The sequence below is a fragment of the Malurus melanocephalus genome, unplaced genomic scaffold (assembly GCF_030028575.1).
Source record: "Malurus melanocephalus ecotype Western Australia unplaced genomic scaffold, MMel_1.1 scaffold_207, whole genome shotgun sequence".
NCBI lineage: Eukaryota > Metazoa > Chordata > Aves > Passeriformes > Maluridae > Malurus > Malurus melanocephalus.
Window position 1 is genome coordinate 387,118 of NW_026623439.1, and position 16,799 is coordinate 403,916.

The following is a 16,799-nucleotide window of genomic DNA, read 5'->3' on the forward strand; positions in this document are numbered from 1 at the left end:
TGTAACTGAAAAAGCACTTTAGTGCCCTCCCCTCTAAAAGTATGGAGGTTTTTGCTCCTATTGACCTTCAAATTTGCAGTGATTTAAGAGGGAATATTTAAAAAAATCTGAAGAACACTATTACCTGTTGAATTTGTATTGCAAGTCATGAACAGCCCTTCTGGACTGTGCACAGAAAGTAGAAGATCCATAAGGTGTTTAATGAGGTGTCAGTGTAAGACTTTGAAGAAGCACCTGGCACAGCTTTGCAATGCATGGTAGAAGATATGTACAAGTGCATTTTTTCAGTTTCTGGGTAGGGAAGTGAGTGGAATTACCTGCAGGGAAGTCTGTTGTGAAGAGAAGGAGATATTACATGCAGGACTACAGGTATTGATTTATTTAAAATCGACACTTGGGCAATACTGTATCAGAAAAAAAAAAAAACCCTGATTTAAAGAGTTGGTTAGGTGATGGGTTAACTCAAGCCAGCCTCCAGAAATTAGCAAAGCAAGGCAAGATTCCAGGCTGAGCCAGTTCGAAGGATCCTGAACTGATAAATAGAGTTCCAGGAGAGCCTGGCACAACCTTCAGCTCCAGCAGCCACGGCAGCTGGAAAACCACTGCCATCCCAGCCCCACAGACGTGCCTGAATCCTGAAGGCAGGTTTTCTTACCTGAAACACTTCCCACTTCCAGCAGAGCAGTGAGTGAGCCCGTGCCAAGTACTCCTGGAAATCTCAACCTCAGTGTGCTGTTTACATTTATGTCCTCTGCTTTAAAGCTGACAGTGCACAAGAGCGCCGTGCTCCGAGCAGTCAGGGGCTCCTGTTTCCCATAAGTACCCAAAATTTCTGCATGCATGAAGTCACCTAGTTCCTACAGCACACATTGGGAAAGGGGATGCAGCCATCCAAAAGGAAAGACCTTGCTAAATTGCATCAAATATAGTTTTCTTTTGTTATGAAAACTTGCGTGAAGTCAGGCAGAGTCCTTGAAACACAAGGACGGCAGGACTGGCAAACCTGGCAAAGGATCTACCCTTGCATTTAATCCTGTAAAATCCTGATGGAGCAGCATGGCAAATTTCAGAGGTTGTTCAAAATTAACTGAGGGCAGAGGGTGGGGAGGGATCTTCATGTACCATTTTGCCACATTTCATTTGGTATCAAATTGGCTCTTAAGTTTTTCTCTGCAGGAGACTCCACCTCCTTTCAAAGTCCCCTTAAAACCTGTAGAGATTTTATCCCAGTGCGACTCCTGCCTCACGCTTTACACATGGAAATGTCCTCAGTCCCACTGCAGAGGATTCAAACACCTGGTGCTTTAGAAAACTGCAGCCCTGACAAAGAATTTCTACTTGAATTGAAGCATTTGCTGGCTTCCAGTTTATGTTTTCTTGACCCTAAAAATAATCTAAAGGAAGATGTCGCTTATCCCTGGCCTGGAAAACACCTTTCTTTCCTTCCTTTTGTAGAGGGGAAAGAAACTCGAAGAAGAGAGTTGTTCTTTAGTTTCTTCTCTTCAAGCGTAGGTTAAAATGCCAGGGGAAAAGGAGGAGGCCCTTGGCATCGCTCATCTCCTCCTGGAACTGCATTGCATCACTTGGAAAACGGGGCGAGAGGACATGAGACAGCTCATCCCGACGTCTTTTTAACAGCACTTGCTTATATGCACAGAAATTCACACCACCAGCACCTACCGCAGGAAAATGAGCAGAAGCCAGGAGATTTTCTTTTACACTTAGAAGAAATAAAAAGCCATGGGCACGTTTTCTGTTTTTAACACCAGCAATGTTTCGCAGGCTGACTCTCTGGAGGACAGCGGTAACTGGACAGCGGTGACCCAGTTCACCCAGCCGGGATGGAGAATTGCTCTGTGGGCCATCACCTACTCCTTCATCGTTATCACATCCATCATTGGCAATATCACTGTCATCTGGATCATTCTGGCACACAGGAGGATGAGGACCGCTACCAATTACTTCATCGTTAACCTGGCTCTTTCGGACCTGCTGATGTCTGCTTTCAACACCATCTTCAATTTCATCTATGCCAGCCACAATGTCTGGTATTTTGGGGAGGAATTCTGCAGGTTTCAGAACTGGTTCCCCATCACTGCAGTGTTTGTGAGCATTTACTCCATGACGGCAGTGGCTGCAGAGAGGTAAGAGGCAAATGGAGGAGATAAGGTGTGAAAAAAATCCCCCATAAATCATAAAAAAATCATTGCAATAGTTTGTGCAATTGGCCCCCACTCTGTCAGGTGCCTTATCAGCAAAGTGGGAGGAGCATCAGACTGTGGGGTTTGATGCTAATTATGGCGTGATCTTCCATTTTATCCCTGGTCTGAATCACACCCAGATCTGTAACGAGTGGAAGCGGCTGGTATTCTCTTGTTCCTGCATTATTGATCATAAATTGTTTCCCAGTCATCCTGAAACTCTTTTGTGGGTTTGTTGTTTGGTTTTTTTTTTAAACTATGGGAAAGATATATCCGGAAAAAAGAGAATATAGTGCAGGCTGCTGAAACTATCAGCATCCCAAATCCTGCTGTGAGTCCAGCAAACCACCAAAAGTAATGGAAATTAGACCAGAAATGGTAGAGCCTGCTCCCCTGGTTCACTAGAATGACTTACTCCAAGAGGGAGGGAAGTAGTTACAGTGGGTTTTTTTTTACTTTTGAGGTAATCTGGTATTTTCATATAATTCACTTCTAACTGCTTACTCACTTTTACTTGAGCTTTAATTTCTGGAGCCTGGCTGTATTTACAGCTTGTTGTTAAATAGCATGAAGCTGTTTTCCTTTTTACTAGAAAGTGGCCAAAAGCCTACAGGAATTTCCTCTCTGAAAGGCAATCAATGCTCTGTGTAAGAAGCAGAGATTATTTACCTTCTGGGCCCTCTTGCCTCCTTCCTGCCTTCCCTCTGGTACTTCCATTCTCCCTGCTGCAGCCTCACAGGGAAGGACTTCCCTGGGGCAGCCTGACCCAGCAGCCAGAAATAACAGCGGCAGTGCTTTATCAAAGCCCTCCTGTTTGACTTTGCACTTTCCTTCAGGTTTCCTCTGTCCCTTCCCCACAAGAGCCCTTCCAGCTCCCTGGGGAGGGGAGCCAGCATCCCTCTGGAGCCATCCATCCCAAACGTGCTGCTTCCTGAGTCATCAGGGTCACGTCCCTGACTTCCCTGAACCCTGCTGGAAGCTCAGATCACCCGGCACACCCAGGCTCAGGAAGCAATCACGGACCAATCACACCAGATAAACTTGTCAGGAGAGGAGAGAGGGCATTTCCCAGTGTGTAATGCCCGATGAAACCCGTGCAGGAGCTGGGAACACAGCCCAGTACAGGACAGCTCAGAAGGACAGGGCAGAGGGACATGTTTATGAGTCTGCAGTTGTCCAGATGAAAGCAAATCCCTATTTAGAACTGACAGCTCACTTTTCCACTCAAATATTCTTTTGCTGCTCCTGGCCGTAAATCCAGGATTGTTGGTAACTGCTATTTTATGCGTGTGGTCTGCCAAAGAATCTTATTTTTAAAAAGCTGTTTCAGCCTGTTCTCATGTCTTCCTACTCTTGTTCCTTGGGGATTTTTGGTGAAAGAACCTATACAGCCAAAATCTCTTTAAGTCTCATGGCAGGGACCAGAAAGAAAACTTGGCACCTCGCTGCAAACCATATTTAGCTATTCTTTGCTTAGCCTTAAAATAGATCCTGACACGGTCTCCTGGAAACTCAATGCTTCCATTTATTGTTATGAGAACTTGGGTCAGCTCCGTCTCTGATGTTTAACTTCGATAAAACAACATTGCAAGGAAGGAGGCTAAGAGGTGACAGCTCTAAGTAATTTTTGTCTTCCACGGAAAAGTCCCTGGTGATCTTGCTCACTGCTGGGTTTAGGATCACTGAGTTTCCCCATTTCGAGCTGCTCCTTAGCCAGAGCAGCTGTTTCCTCTGCAGCCCTCCAGGCAGAAATGCAATCTTATCAATCAGCTCAAGTTTCACACTCCGGTTAGCAAAGTCTCCTGTGACCTGCTTGGGAAGAGCACAAGAGTGTCCAAAATCCAGCTTGTTTTGTCTGCATGGGTGAGGACCAGAGAAAGGGTGGCGATTGTGGTCCCAGCATCCTGGGATGTCACAGGGGCATTGAGAGAGGGTACAGGGAGCGCAAGCAGCAGTGGGGCAGGGGTGACAGGAGATTTCAGCAGGTTTAGGAAACCTCCCAGCTTGCAGGAGCTTGCCTAAAACTGCAGCTTCCCTCAGGGGTGCACCCCTGGCAGAGTGGGAAAGCCTCCACCCAGCAGCACCTTCAGTGTCTGCAGTACAGTGGCTGGCATCGTTTATTCCTGGGACTTGCCATTCATTGAGGGCCACAAAACATAGTTTCAGGCTCTTTGTGAGCAAATATTCGGGAGAATATTCACTAGTTGATTCCCCCCTGACAAGACTCAAGCACTATACAAAACTGCCTACAATGAGCTAAAGAAAAGCCAGGCAATCATGAAAATTTTATAGCTAAATAAGGCCCTGCTGCTGTGCAGCCCTGGATTGCTCACTGTGCTGCCTGTCCTGCAGAGCTCCCTACCAACAGCCTGGCTAAGCACAGAACAATTTGTCAGATTTTCGCTATGAAAACTAGGAGGCAATGAGCATTTTCCATCCTATTTTGCCTCTGTAACGATCATGACAAAGAATAGGGAAGGCATGACAAGAAATGCATAATTGATTATGTACTCGTTACAACATCGTGCATTTCCACACAGGGAACTTAAAACCAGAGAGTGCCTGGGGCTGGTGAGTAATCCAATAGTCAGAAGTGCTCTGAGGGCTCTGAGCAGGTGTGGGATGGAAGGGTCAGCCCTTCCCCTTCCCTGCAAACACAAATGCTCGGGAATTCACAGATAGGGCCAGACAGCACAAGCTTTCCACAGCTAAAAAACAGTAGGAAAAAAATCAGGGTAAAGGATACTGGAGACCCCAGTCTGCTCTTGTGATAATATGAAGCATCAGAGATTGACATGATTGGGAGAAAACAGCGCCCTTGGCTGGGGTTTTATTTGTAGGGCACTTTAAAAGTAATTTAAAAAAAAAGAAAAGGGTGAAAAGGGTGAGAATGCTTTTTGTAAGAGCAAGGAGTGACAAAACAAGGGGGAATGGCTTCCCACCCCAGAGGGCAGGGTTAGGTGGGATATTGGGAAGAAATTCTTCCCTGTGAGGGAGATGAGGCCCTGGCACAGGGTACTCAGAGAAGCTGTGGCTACCCCTGGATCCCTGGAAGTGTTCAAGACCAGGTTGGAGGGGCTATGAGCAATCTGGGATAGTGGAAGGTGTCCCTGTCCATGGCAGGTGGATTGGAACGAGGTAAGATCTCTTCCAACCCAAACTATTCTGGGATTCTATGGAAAATTCCATAAGGGGAATGCTTCAAAGACTGTATGCAGAAGACATAAAGGGCTGCTTCCTTTTCACACCAGAAGCACCCATCCATGTGGATTTAATAAATCCTGCCCTCAGATTTGCAATCATTCTCTTCAGAAAGGATTTTGTTCCTAGTTATTTATGACCTGGAACCTATCAAAATGTCTCTATTAGTACTGGAGAGTTTTTCTCCCTTGCTGCGTTTGCTGTAGAGATCTGTAAAAGCATTCCCTGTCCCTTGCAGGTACGTGGCCATAATCCACCCGTTCAAACCCAGGCTGTCTGCTGGCAGCACCAGGGTGATCATTGGGATGATCTGGCTGGTGGCATTCGGGCTGGCCTTCCCACAGTGCTTCTACGCCGAGATCATGATGGACAACGGAGCCATGAAATGCATCGTGGTCTGGCCTGATGATGTTGGATCCAAGCACCAGCTGACGTAAGAGAAACCATAGAGCTCCCAGTTCAGGCAAAGGTTAGCTAGGGAAATAATTTCATCTCCAAACTGTTGGGGAGTGTGGGAGAGAGAGCAGAGGAATGTGGGGCTGGAGGAATTTAAGCTCAATATGGTTCAGAATTACCCTGCCATCCTCACCTGCTTTGAAAACTATAAGATTTAGAAATTCTGCATGCAGGCCTCAAGGGAATTTAAGAGAAACCAGTGTGGAAACTTTCTAAACAAGCAATAAAATTTCAAAAATTCTGGATTTTCTTCCTGCATCAGGCAGAAGGAAACTGGGTATCTTTAAAGCTTGAAAGTCACAGAATTAGTTAAAAATTATGCTTTGCTTTGTGGGGTGGGGGTGAAATGAAAATAAAACCCAAGAGCAGCATGTTTCAAACATCCTAAGGTTTTATTGCCTGATTTATCTGGGCATACATCTCTGCTACCAAAAGTTCCTAAGCCTCACAGCGATTTCCTCCTGCTTGGAGACAAGATTGTTCAAAGAGATGAAACAAGCCATGCCCTGCATTTAGGGGATCTGCTGTGATTACTCATTATCCAAAGCACGTGATACACGGGGCAATTTGAGACATTTCTCAAGCGAAACATATTTATACAAAGTAGCAAGGGAGGAGCTGAGGAATCTATTAACAAAGTGGAAACGATTTTTTTTTCAAACCAAAATGCATTTGTGAAGGCTTTTGCCCGGCTCCATGCGCTGGGACATTTTCCCCTGCTCAGTCTTCATCTCTGCCAGACAGCTGGGTGCCTTCTAAACTTAGTTATTACCAAACTAACTGATTTTCACACTAATATGTGCCAAGTTCCACAACTCCATCTAACTTTGAGTTGCAGCACATTCAGACAGTGGTTGTCAGTTGTTCCCAGCTGAGCAAAGAGCAAAATCAGGCTCAAACCTTTCACTTTGAGTGATGCTGCTCCTGGTACTCCTTGGCACATGGTGGGGAGCAGAGTGTGCCACAATCCTCAGTTAAGAGGAGGAAGAGCAGATAACCACTGATAGATGAGTCACTGATGACTATTTCATTCTGATGAAAAGCGTGAGGTTTGCTTCTCCCACATCCATGGCATGGAAAAGATTCAAATGAGTTCCCCAGAATCCTGAGAGAATCCCTGTGGGCTGGAATGTGGCAAATAGCAGGGCAGATTCTTTCAGGGATCTCCAGCTGAAGACCAGCAGTTCCTGATCACAATACATCACTCCCTAGCTCACTTTCCCTGAACAGCCTCAGATCTGCAGGTTTTGGTGTCTCTCTTAGAAAGGAAGTTGGAAATCTTGCTCCCCAGAAATCATACTGAGTGATAGATTTGTTGGGACAGGTGCCTGCAATAGAGACCATGGAGAAAAAGCCACGTGCAGCCATTCATGTCCTAGTCCAAATAACAATACTAAGAAAAAAAAAAAAAAAAAAAAAAAAAAAAAAAAAAAAAAAAAAAAAAAAAAAAAAAAAAAAAAAAAAAAAAAAAAAAAAAAAAAAAAAAANAAAAAAAAAAAAAAAAAAAAAAAAAAAAAAAAAAAAAAAAAAAAAAAAAAAAAAAAAAAAAAAAAAAAAAAAAAAAAAAAAAAAAAACCCAAAAACCTTAAATACTAAAAAACAACAAAAAAATTGAGAACTGGGTTCCTATGTTGACTGTAGGTCTCCTGAATACTTTGCAATTGAGTAAAACCAGCTTTCAAGATTTCTAGACTTCAGAACAAAGGGAAATCCTTTTTTTCTGCAGGAAAAGCTTGTACAATTATGATACAAACAAGTAAAAAAACTAACAATCATTTTTTAAAAACCCAAACAATGCACTACTTTGCCTGCCAGCGCCTGAGAAATATTGGATGTAAAGGAACTGAATCCATTGAAGTTTAACCAGAATAAAGAACATTTACCACAGAGGATTTTTTTTCTGGTGACAGGTTAACTTTGCAGCAAAGTAGTAAAGTTGTGAGACTAAAAGTTTCTTTTAACATGTGCTGAAGTTTGGGCTCCCATCTTCCCTTCCTCCTCCAAGGACAGGAACCCTGAAAGGCTTTGCTACGCTGCCCACACGGCATTAAACCCTCAAAAGAGGCACCACTCCAAGGACAACAGAAAAAAGGGGAAGAGAGGCAAACTGACCACATTTCATAAATATAACATTTTTCTTCATGTAGCCACCAATCTGGTATTTGCAGCCCCCCCAAGGAGTAAACACCCCAGTGGGCCCCAACACCCACTCTGACAGCACCCTGCAAAGCAGCTGCCCCCTCAGCAGTGTGAGGAGCAACCCCAGAACCTTGTCAGCCTGACAGACACCATTTGCACCCACCCTGCCTTTTGGGATCACTGCCAGCAGCGTGTGCCAGAGCCCTCCTGCCTGATCCTAGTGTTCACACTGTTTATGTTCATTTGGCAGCTGCTGTAACCCAGTGAGTATGTTCCCTTCCCATAAATGGTGGTTGCTTCAAGTGATCAGCCCCCAAGCGTGAGGGAACCAGCAGAAGTTTGTGGGGTGACAGGGAAAACTAGAAATGGCTGAGGTGAAATATAGCCAGGGCTTTCAGCTGGAGCAGGAACTGAGCAACCTGGTGACAATACATTAATTGTGTGCACTCACACAAACAAAAACAGAGAGCTACACAAACACAGGCAGCGTCCCTTCCTCACTACCTGCATCTTTGTGAGCAGCCAGGAACCTTTTGAGGTCCCTGATCCAGCTTTTTTTCCACTACTGCATTCATTAAGTTACTCTATAGGTCTTTGGGCCATACTTTTTCCATACCTGTGATTTAAGGGCTCATAATTTTACGGCATCCTCTCTCTCCCCCCTGACTGCAGTGGCTTAGCAAAGCTCAGCACAGGTGGCCACGGACTGGAACTCTGGTGAAAGATAAATGATGTTACTCTGTCTTGAAAGAGAAGGGAATCCAGCCCAAGGACTCCTCATCACACCACAAGAGAGACAAGATTTTGCTGTTTACAGAAGTTTCTGTAGCAATGATCATAGGCAAAATTTCTGCTTTGTGGTTTTGCTAGTGGGAGCCAACATACATGTTCCAAAAAACAATTCTGAAAGAGCCCTCCAGGATCCATACTGACTGTGAAAAACTATTTGTTCTTCTCTTTCAGGTATCACATCGCTGTGATTGTGCTGATTTATTTACTGCCATTGATGGTGATGTTTGTTGCATACAGCATTATAGGAATTACTCTGTGGAGCAATTCAGCTGCAGGCAACCACCTTAACAGAGTCCACTATGAACAACAAGTTATTGCCAAAAAAAAGGTCAGAAGTGAAACTTAAATATAATTACACCCAGCACACCAGTCCTCCTGGCTCTGGTTCCAAAATGGAGCTTGTGTTTGATGCAAAATCTTGTGGGATTGGGCGTGAAAGGTTAATAAAATACTTTGGGTCTGGGGTCAATGGCATCACCCAGCAAGTTTGGAATAAATGGTGTTTGCATGCACCAGCCAGCCTTCAAGGAAGAGACTTTTGGCAGCAGGCCGGGTGCCAGCAGCCCCTAGAGAGTAAAGCCTGGTGTCCAGTGAATCTACATGCAGGAGGATAAACCAAGGTAAAACTCTGGGCAAAGTGGAGCAGTTTCAATATTACAAAAGCAATCTCATTTCCCTGCTCATCTCTCTGATGTAGCTCCTCTGCAGAGTCCTGCTGCACCAGAAAACATTTGCTGTAACTCCCTCCCTGTTCCCATCCCAGGACACTCCTTCCCTGTTCCATTTTCCATTGCTGGGGCACTCCCTCTCCCTGTTCCCAGTTTTCATCACCAGGGCTGGTTTTTCTGCCATAGCAGTCCAGGTCTGCATTCCAAACACAGCACTTTGGGAAGGCAAACCAGCCTCAGAGTGGGACCAGCACTTCCCACAGCCCCAGCAATCCCAGGGCCCAGGGATAACCCCTTGGTTTTGTTTTCCCAGTTTGTGAAGACGATGGTGGTAGTGGTGATCATTTTTGCTGTCTGCTGGCTGCCCTATCACATCTACTTCATCCTGGGGAGCTTCAAGGAAGACATCTACCAGCAGAAGTACATCCAGCAGGTGTATCTCGCAGTCTTCCTCCTTGCCATGAGCTCGACAATGTACAACCCCATCATATACTGCTGTCTGAACCAGAGGTGAGCAGCATGTGCAGAGAAACTAAAATACCAGCCTGAAAAAATGTGAATGTCTGGAGGTGGGAACAGCTGTGATTTTCAATTGCAGTCCAAAGGCTGAGTAGACAATTTACCCTGTGCGAGGTGCAACACATAATGATGTGATGGGATACACTGTGAGTGAGATTTAGACTCAGCCCTTAAAATTTTGTCTCCAAATAAATCACAGACAGCAGGCATAGGATCAGCACAGCCACATTTGCACGCATTTCCACATGCAGCCCATCCCATATTCAAGCCAGGGATCTGTAATCCTTGTGCATCTGCTGAGCTAATGCTGGACTGGCTCAGCCCCCTGCTCCCCTCAGCACAGTCCTGGGGAGCAGGAGCAGCCCATGGGTGACCTGTGACAGTCTCATGGGGACATGCCACCCCGAGGGAATGGCTGGGGGAGCACAACCCCGGCGTGCCAAGAGAGGTCCCTCTTGCTCTGCAATCCGAGCTCGCTGCGGCAGGGAGCACAGGGAGCTGCTCTGGCTGCCCGGAGGATCTCAGTGCCAAATCCTGCATTCAGAACCCCCTCCCTCTCCAGCCTCGCTGTGTGCAGTGAGCTTCAAGGGTAAGAAATGGTTATCAGCTCATCTCCTGTGCAGTTTCACTGGGACTCCACCAGCCAAATGTTGAACTCCAGAGCGATCCTTTGAGCATTTCCAAGAGCATCCTGCCCGTGAGCTTGCAAAACAGGGGAGTTTTGCAGCCCATTCACCCAAACTGCATTTAAAATGAAACACACAAACATGCCCTCCCCCTCCTCTCTCAGAAAGCAGACAGCTTCCTCATTTAATAATTCATCGTTTTTTTAAAAAGCTCCCATTGGGTAAACACATGCATTTTCCTCAGATGCTCTGTTACCAGCATGGTCAGCACCATCTACTGAGTACATCAAACAACATGCCATTTCACTGATGTTATATATTTACTTAAAATACAAGGAAATCTGATCATAAACTCCTATTGCACCTCCCTCCATGGTTTTATGCATTTAGCTCTTCACCTTACTCCTTTGATTTTAGCAGAATTTTTAAAATTTCTATGGTCATTCACAGTAGAATCAGGATATGAGTTCTCTGTGCAATTAAAAAGGTTATTTCACTATTTAATTTCTTTTCTCGCTTTTACAGATTCCGCTCCGGCTTCAAGCTAGCCTTCCGCTGGTGCCCATGCATAAAAGCAACAGAAAAGGACAAACTTAAACTTATGTCCCCATCTCTCTACCAGACAAACCACAGGAAGTCAAGAACAAGTTTCATCACAGAAACTCAGCCGAATGAGAAGGAGAAGGCAGCATTTACCCTCACCCGATTAACACTTGGATTTCCTGCTCCTGGTTCTGGCTCTATCCCAGTACACCATGTGAAGGCAGCCGATCTGTAGAAGCCTAAGGCATGTTTTTTTCCTTCTGGAGCAACCATTTCCTACAGGACTTCTTTAGATGCCATCTGCTTTGAAGGCAGTGTGTTCATAATGCTTATACCCATGTAGGTCCAAATATCACCCAGCTATGGGTACAAGTTTAGCCCTTCCTTACATCCACAATTGCAACACAGAACAGACTTCGTGCCCAAGAGGTCAAAAAACCAGCAGAGCAGATCTGAGGTAGTGCCAAGCAGTGGAATATAAATCATTCTTTTCTGCATTGTGATCTCCCGATTTCTGTTCCACCAAAACACTTAAATTCAGAAAAGAGGTGATGGAGCAGAAAGGCTGGGGCTCATGTGGCCCAGTTGGGATGGGCCCTGGGGGCTGTGTGGGCAGCCAAGTCCCATGGCTCAGCAGCCCCAAGGCAGATAACTGTGGATCAAAGCTTGTTTACAACAAAGGCAAATAGTAACACATGCAGACTGAAAAACCCAGCCTGCCCTCAGAATATTCTGAATTTTGGGATTTTCATGCCTGCAATTTCATGAGCAGAAAGAATTCCTTAAGATGTTGTGATTGCATGGATTTCTACAATCTTGTCCTAGAATACGTCATTTTCCTATTAAACAGTGCTCAAGCGATTCCTCCTTCACATTAATTGCTAATTAATAATCACTCCTAATTTGAAGAGTGAGGCTCTCAGAAGAGTCAGCAGCCAGGGATGCCCACGGGCCCATTGCTCTTTTCCCAGACGATCCCTTCACCTTCCCTTTACAGACTTACCCCATATTTATCCTCACTGCTCTTCCCAGATATGAAAATAAAGGCTGAAATACGTCATCTTCCCAGCCTGAGGAATTACATGCAAAACAGGAGAAGCTGAAATATAAACATTACATAAAAGTCACGCAGCATTTAACAGTGGTGCGATCAGTTAGTGATCACAGTCACCTTCCCCTCTCATGGCAGGTTTGTAAATAACATCACAGAGCCATAACTTAGCAATTTAAAAGCTCCTGTCATGTTGGCAAGATCCAGTGGTTTGAAATATTCTCCTTTGCTCTGCTCTGAAAGTAAAACTACAAAGTGCTGCTAGGCTTGAATTCTGCAGTCAATCCCGAGAACAGGTTTGTGGCTTGAACTGAAAGAGTACTCAGAAACTTGTGATTTTCCCAAGCCTGTTTCAATATAGAAATCAAATATATCTTCCTTCTTCACCTCCCCTGACTCTGTGGAGAACAAATATGCTATGCAACAAACTTGTCCCACGAATGGGACAAGAGAGCATAAGTCCCTCTGAAAAAGTTAATTCTTTTAAATGATTCCAGCAGAGAGTTTCAAGTCCAGATGTGACCTGGCCAGCCCTGTCCCTTGGTCAGCCTGCTCTTACCTCAACTGCACAGGGCAGGGGGAGAGCAGCAAGAGGCATTTATGGACAGCCACAACCGAATCATTCTGCCAAAGGGACTGAAAACCATTTGGGAGGGATACTCTGCTGGGTACACATCTCTGGGAGCAGGCTAGACATGCCAAAGACTTCTGCTCTGAGGAACTGCAGGATACCTACACACTGTTATTGGATAACCACGAGCTGTACCTCTCTCTGCCCAGCTGCTGTGGTTCTAAGGACTTTAAACTCACCAGCTTTGCAGTGCAGAGCTTTTTAGACCAAACAGGCCTATCTTGAGCATCCCAATTCCCCTCCACCTTGCATCACACGTGAACAGCCAGCCAGAGCCTATTCCAGTGCCACACATGCTGTCAGTGCATCCCCTGTGTCATCTGTAACCAACACTGAAGTTTTTTGACAGTGTAAGGCATGTCTTTCTCTTGTTTGGAGCAGAAAGCAGAGGATGATCACTTCAGGTTGCAAAAGGAATTCTCCATGCCCTGGCAGACTCACAGTGCAGATCCTGAGGTTCCATCCCATGGGAACAGCAACAGTTAAGGAAGCAGAGATGCTCCAAGCCTTTGTTATGCTGGAAGAAAAGGCATCCCAGGGCCAGCTACATTATTCCTGTGATATATGAGGTAACAGGAACACGATGCTCCACAGTAAATACATGCAATTCTTCATGTAAATATAGACAGGATTAAATACCACACAGCAGTAAAGACATCCAGGTCAGCAATAAATCCCTCCTCTACATGTTTACTCGTGCTCTAAACAGCAAAGCAGTTCCTGCAGTCAGTAAAGAAAAACATTTGAAGAATCTCATTTTTATGGGAAAAGAACGAACAAAAAGCACAGAACGGGGTTCAGAAGTTCAGAAACACTTTATTTTGCCTTCTGCTGTTTTCTTAAGAAAACAAAACAAAACAAGGTCTGCTTGTTTTAAAACCCATTCAAAAGGCTTCTGAGTGAACCCCAAAGGAGTAAGGAGCAGATGACATTACAACAGTGGTATGCAAATGGTCTTTTCCCCAGGAAATATAAGATTTTTGTGTTCATACTGCAGTAATTACAGCTTAACAGTTAAGAGGACTGTGATTTTATCCACCAAGCCTAAAAGCTTTAAGAAAGACATCTCAGTCATTGCTTGGGTAACATTGGAGACATTTCTTCAGACAGTTATAGCTTGTGATTCACTTGGAACAGTTTCCTAGGGGTAAGAAGTAGTCTGGAAATGAAAATCCCACCAGGTCTCCCTTTGGAAAAGAATTGCTGTCTTATTGAGTACATCAACTACGGTCCATGGTAGGAAAAGTTGCACTGTTAGAAACACAAACTCACTCCCTATTTGTTATGAGCTGGATCCAATAAACAAAACGACCTATGCCAGCATCTCCAAAATTCATAGTCACCCTGAGACCAAGTTTAACTTCCACTTCTCATTCACCCTCTACCCTGCACCGAGCCTGGCCCTCAGATGCCTAAGAGCTCCAAACTCAGGTCCCCAGGCACGGCTCACACCACCCCTAACAGCACTGCCGACGGCAGGTACAAGATTTGCAAACCTTCAAGCAATTCAAATGCAACGTGTCCCCTGTGCCCAAAAAGTTTCTCACCTTCTTCTGTCTCCTGTTTGGGGTCATAGCTGCACATCAAGGCTGTCAGAGACTATTCAAGCTGTAACGTAAAGTTGGGTTAATTGGAGAAGTGCAGCTTTAGGGTATGCAAAAGGGGCTTTCACCTACAAAAACCTGACAGCGGGACCCTGCAGAGGTTCACCCTACAAACACAGGGAGCTCACGGACACGTTGTAGCCATCGCAATCCTAAGGTAACCACAGCACAGATCCCCTTGCACAAGACAGGCCATGAGGTGCACCCGGACAAGCTACACAGCCCCTAAGGTTTGGGTGTTGTCAGCTTTGTGCCTCTGCTGAACCACATCAGGAAACACGAGGCACGGGGACCTGTGTGAATCTGACCCCGAATGCCCGGGAATAAAAACACACACACAAAACACAGGCACCACTGGGATTAGGTTGCAGCTCTCCCTACACAATAGCTCTTCCCAAAGCACTAAGCCACCAGCCAACAGCACCTCTTCCAGAAAGAACCACTAAACACCAGTTAACGCACATCAAAAAAGTTTAATATTTTCACAAGTATCACGTAACACTAGTACTGGAGATACTAGTGTGCAAAGTAAAAAGACCCTCTACCTTTGCAAAACCAGTTAGGCATGCAATTTTTCAGGTAGACACACACTTAAAGCTGCAATGACTGTTTGTGACTCACAGGTTACTTTACAACATTCACTCACAGTGCACCATAATGCATATTGAAATGTTATTGATAGGTAGGGCAATCCAAATCCTAGGGGAGCGGAACGAGAACAAAGAAGAGTAGCCTGCAAATTTCCATCTACTTTCTGCAGGAAAAGGCAGCAGGGAAAACCGTGTGGGTATCTCAGATTCATTTTTGGTAGAAGAGTGGGAATTAAGGACTACTGTGTGGTCTCCCTCTTTGCAGAAAGTGGTGTGACTTGCAAATGTTACTCGACATGTACCTCCCTAACTGCTCCTCGACTGAAGTGATGCAACTGGTACATGAATATAATTATGGCATTGACTGGACAGAGGACACGTGTAAATGATCTTTGCTGCTGCTTTCATCCTTGGAATAAACTGCACCCAGTCTTGGCTCTGTCAGCTGTTTACGCACCCGGGTCCTCAAAGGCAAGATCAAAATGCAACCCTCCTGTTCTTTTCTGGATGCTAACTCTGGCTGAGTGTTTGTGTTCTGAGTGACTGCTGCACAGCATTGAAGATTAAAGCTCTGTGTGGAAGCAAATACCCATTTAAGGCGAGAAACGGACGTAGGCGCATCCGAGGGCGGTCGAGCTGCAGGTTTGGTGGAAGGGCAGCTGCGGTGCCCTGACCCAGACTAACAAGAAGAGATAAGAATTTTTTTTTTTTTAAGAACCCTTAAACAGAAGAATATAGCACAGCCATATAGGGACAATAGATCTACCGATTTCACAGGTCTGGAGATTTGGATTACCCCAATCACCAACCGCTTTGTTTTGCTCTTTAGGGATTTTTTTGCTGAAACATGACAGATTTCTCCCAGTAATACAACACCACTCACAGAAGCAATGGGGAATACCAGTGGAACCAGATCTGTGGGGCGAGGGCGTTTACTTTCACCATGACAAAAGAGGCATCAAGGAAGCGAGTAAGTGGCGGTGTCAGTCCCACTACAGAGTTACGTGCGTGTACAGTGCCGACACACCATAATGTTTTCACAATTGCTTGAGACGAAACAACAGCAGGTAGATATGCAGGAGGGAACTGTTGCTTCCCCTTCACTTAAAAGCATCAACACCCAGGTCTGGTGGTCAGCGTGCTGGCAGTGCGCTTAACAGGGATGCTGCAAAGGACACGTTTGGTACGATGCAACAGTAGCTGTCAACGCACGTCACTTGGGGGCAATTTTGTCTCAGACAACAACTGATTTTTGACAACTGCAGAAATTATAGACCGTTTTTTCCCATGACCTACAGATGGGGAAGGTACCAACAAGGTGAGTAAGAAACATGCAGATTGGGGTCCAGAAACAGGAGATATTATTAACAGCACACATTCTATCTTGTATCCTATTTTTTTATGTCATTAGTTGTAATGTTTTTTTCCCCCGATAAAGCAGTGAGTTCTGGGTTTTTACCAGTTCTGACTATGCAGTCGCTGCTTTATGAGAAACACAAGACAGAATTGGGGCCAAGATTGCAGAGTTCAGTTCTGTTCAGCCTCACGAAGCCTGCATCCCACCGCTGTGATGAGCGCTGCCCCTTTCCCACTGCCATCCTCCGACAGCAGGAAGGTCACATCGCAGTTGGGTGCCAGGTCTTTGACTGTTTGGTGCATGATCCTCGAAAAGCTGTGAAAGGAAAGAAGGGCAGTGGGTCAGGAAGGTCCCACAGCACCTGTGGAGCGAAGCATTTGCACTGCACCTCCTTTCACCAGGGTAAAAGCTAAAAGGCTGA

The 16,799-nt window shown here is 45.3% G+C and overlaps 2 protein-coding genes across 3 annotated transcripts in view; one reads left to right on the forward strand and one right to left on the reverse strand.

Moving 5' to 3' along the window:
* The first annotated feature begins 1,656 nt into the window (after positions 1–1,656).
* TACR2 (tachykinin receptor 2) lies at positions 1,657–12,239 on the forward strand. 2 transcript variants are annotated; one of them, XM_057373756.1, is made up of 5 exons: positions 1,657–2,144; positions 5,641–5,835; positions 8,961–9,117; positions 9,771–9,967; positions 11,128–12,239. In XM_057373756.1, the coding sequence occupies exons 1-5, from the start codon at positions 1,741–1,743 to the stop codon at positions 11,378–11,380; spliced, it is 1,206 nt and encodes a 401-aa protein (XP_057229739.1). In that variant the 5' UTR covers positions 1,657–1,740; the 3' UTR covers positions 11,381–12,239. The 2 variants fall into 2 exon arrangements, with proteins under 2 accessions (XP_057229739.1, XP_057229740.1); XM_057373757.1 differs by lacking the exon at positions 11,128–12,239 and having other exon boundaries at positions 9,771–9,971.
* Positions 12,240–13,623: 1,384 nt separating this feature from the next.
* The window catches only part of HK1 (hexokinase 1), a 35,972-nt gene continuing 32,796 nt past the window's right edge, over positions 13,624–16,799 (reverse strand). The window contains exon 18 of the mRNA XM_057373734.1: positions 13,624–16,693. Within this exon, the coding sequence (XP_057229717.1) occupies positions 16,549–16,693 (145 nt within the window). The 3' untranslated portion in view covers positions 13,624–16,548. The remainder of the gene's footprint in view (positions 16,694–16,799) is intronic.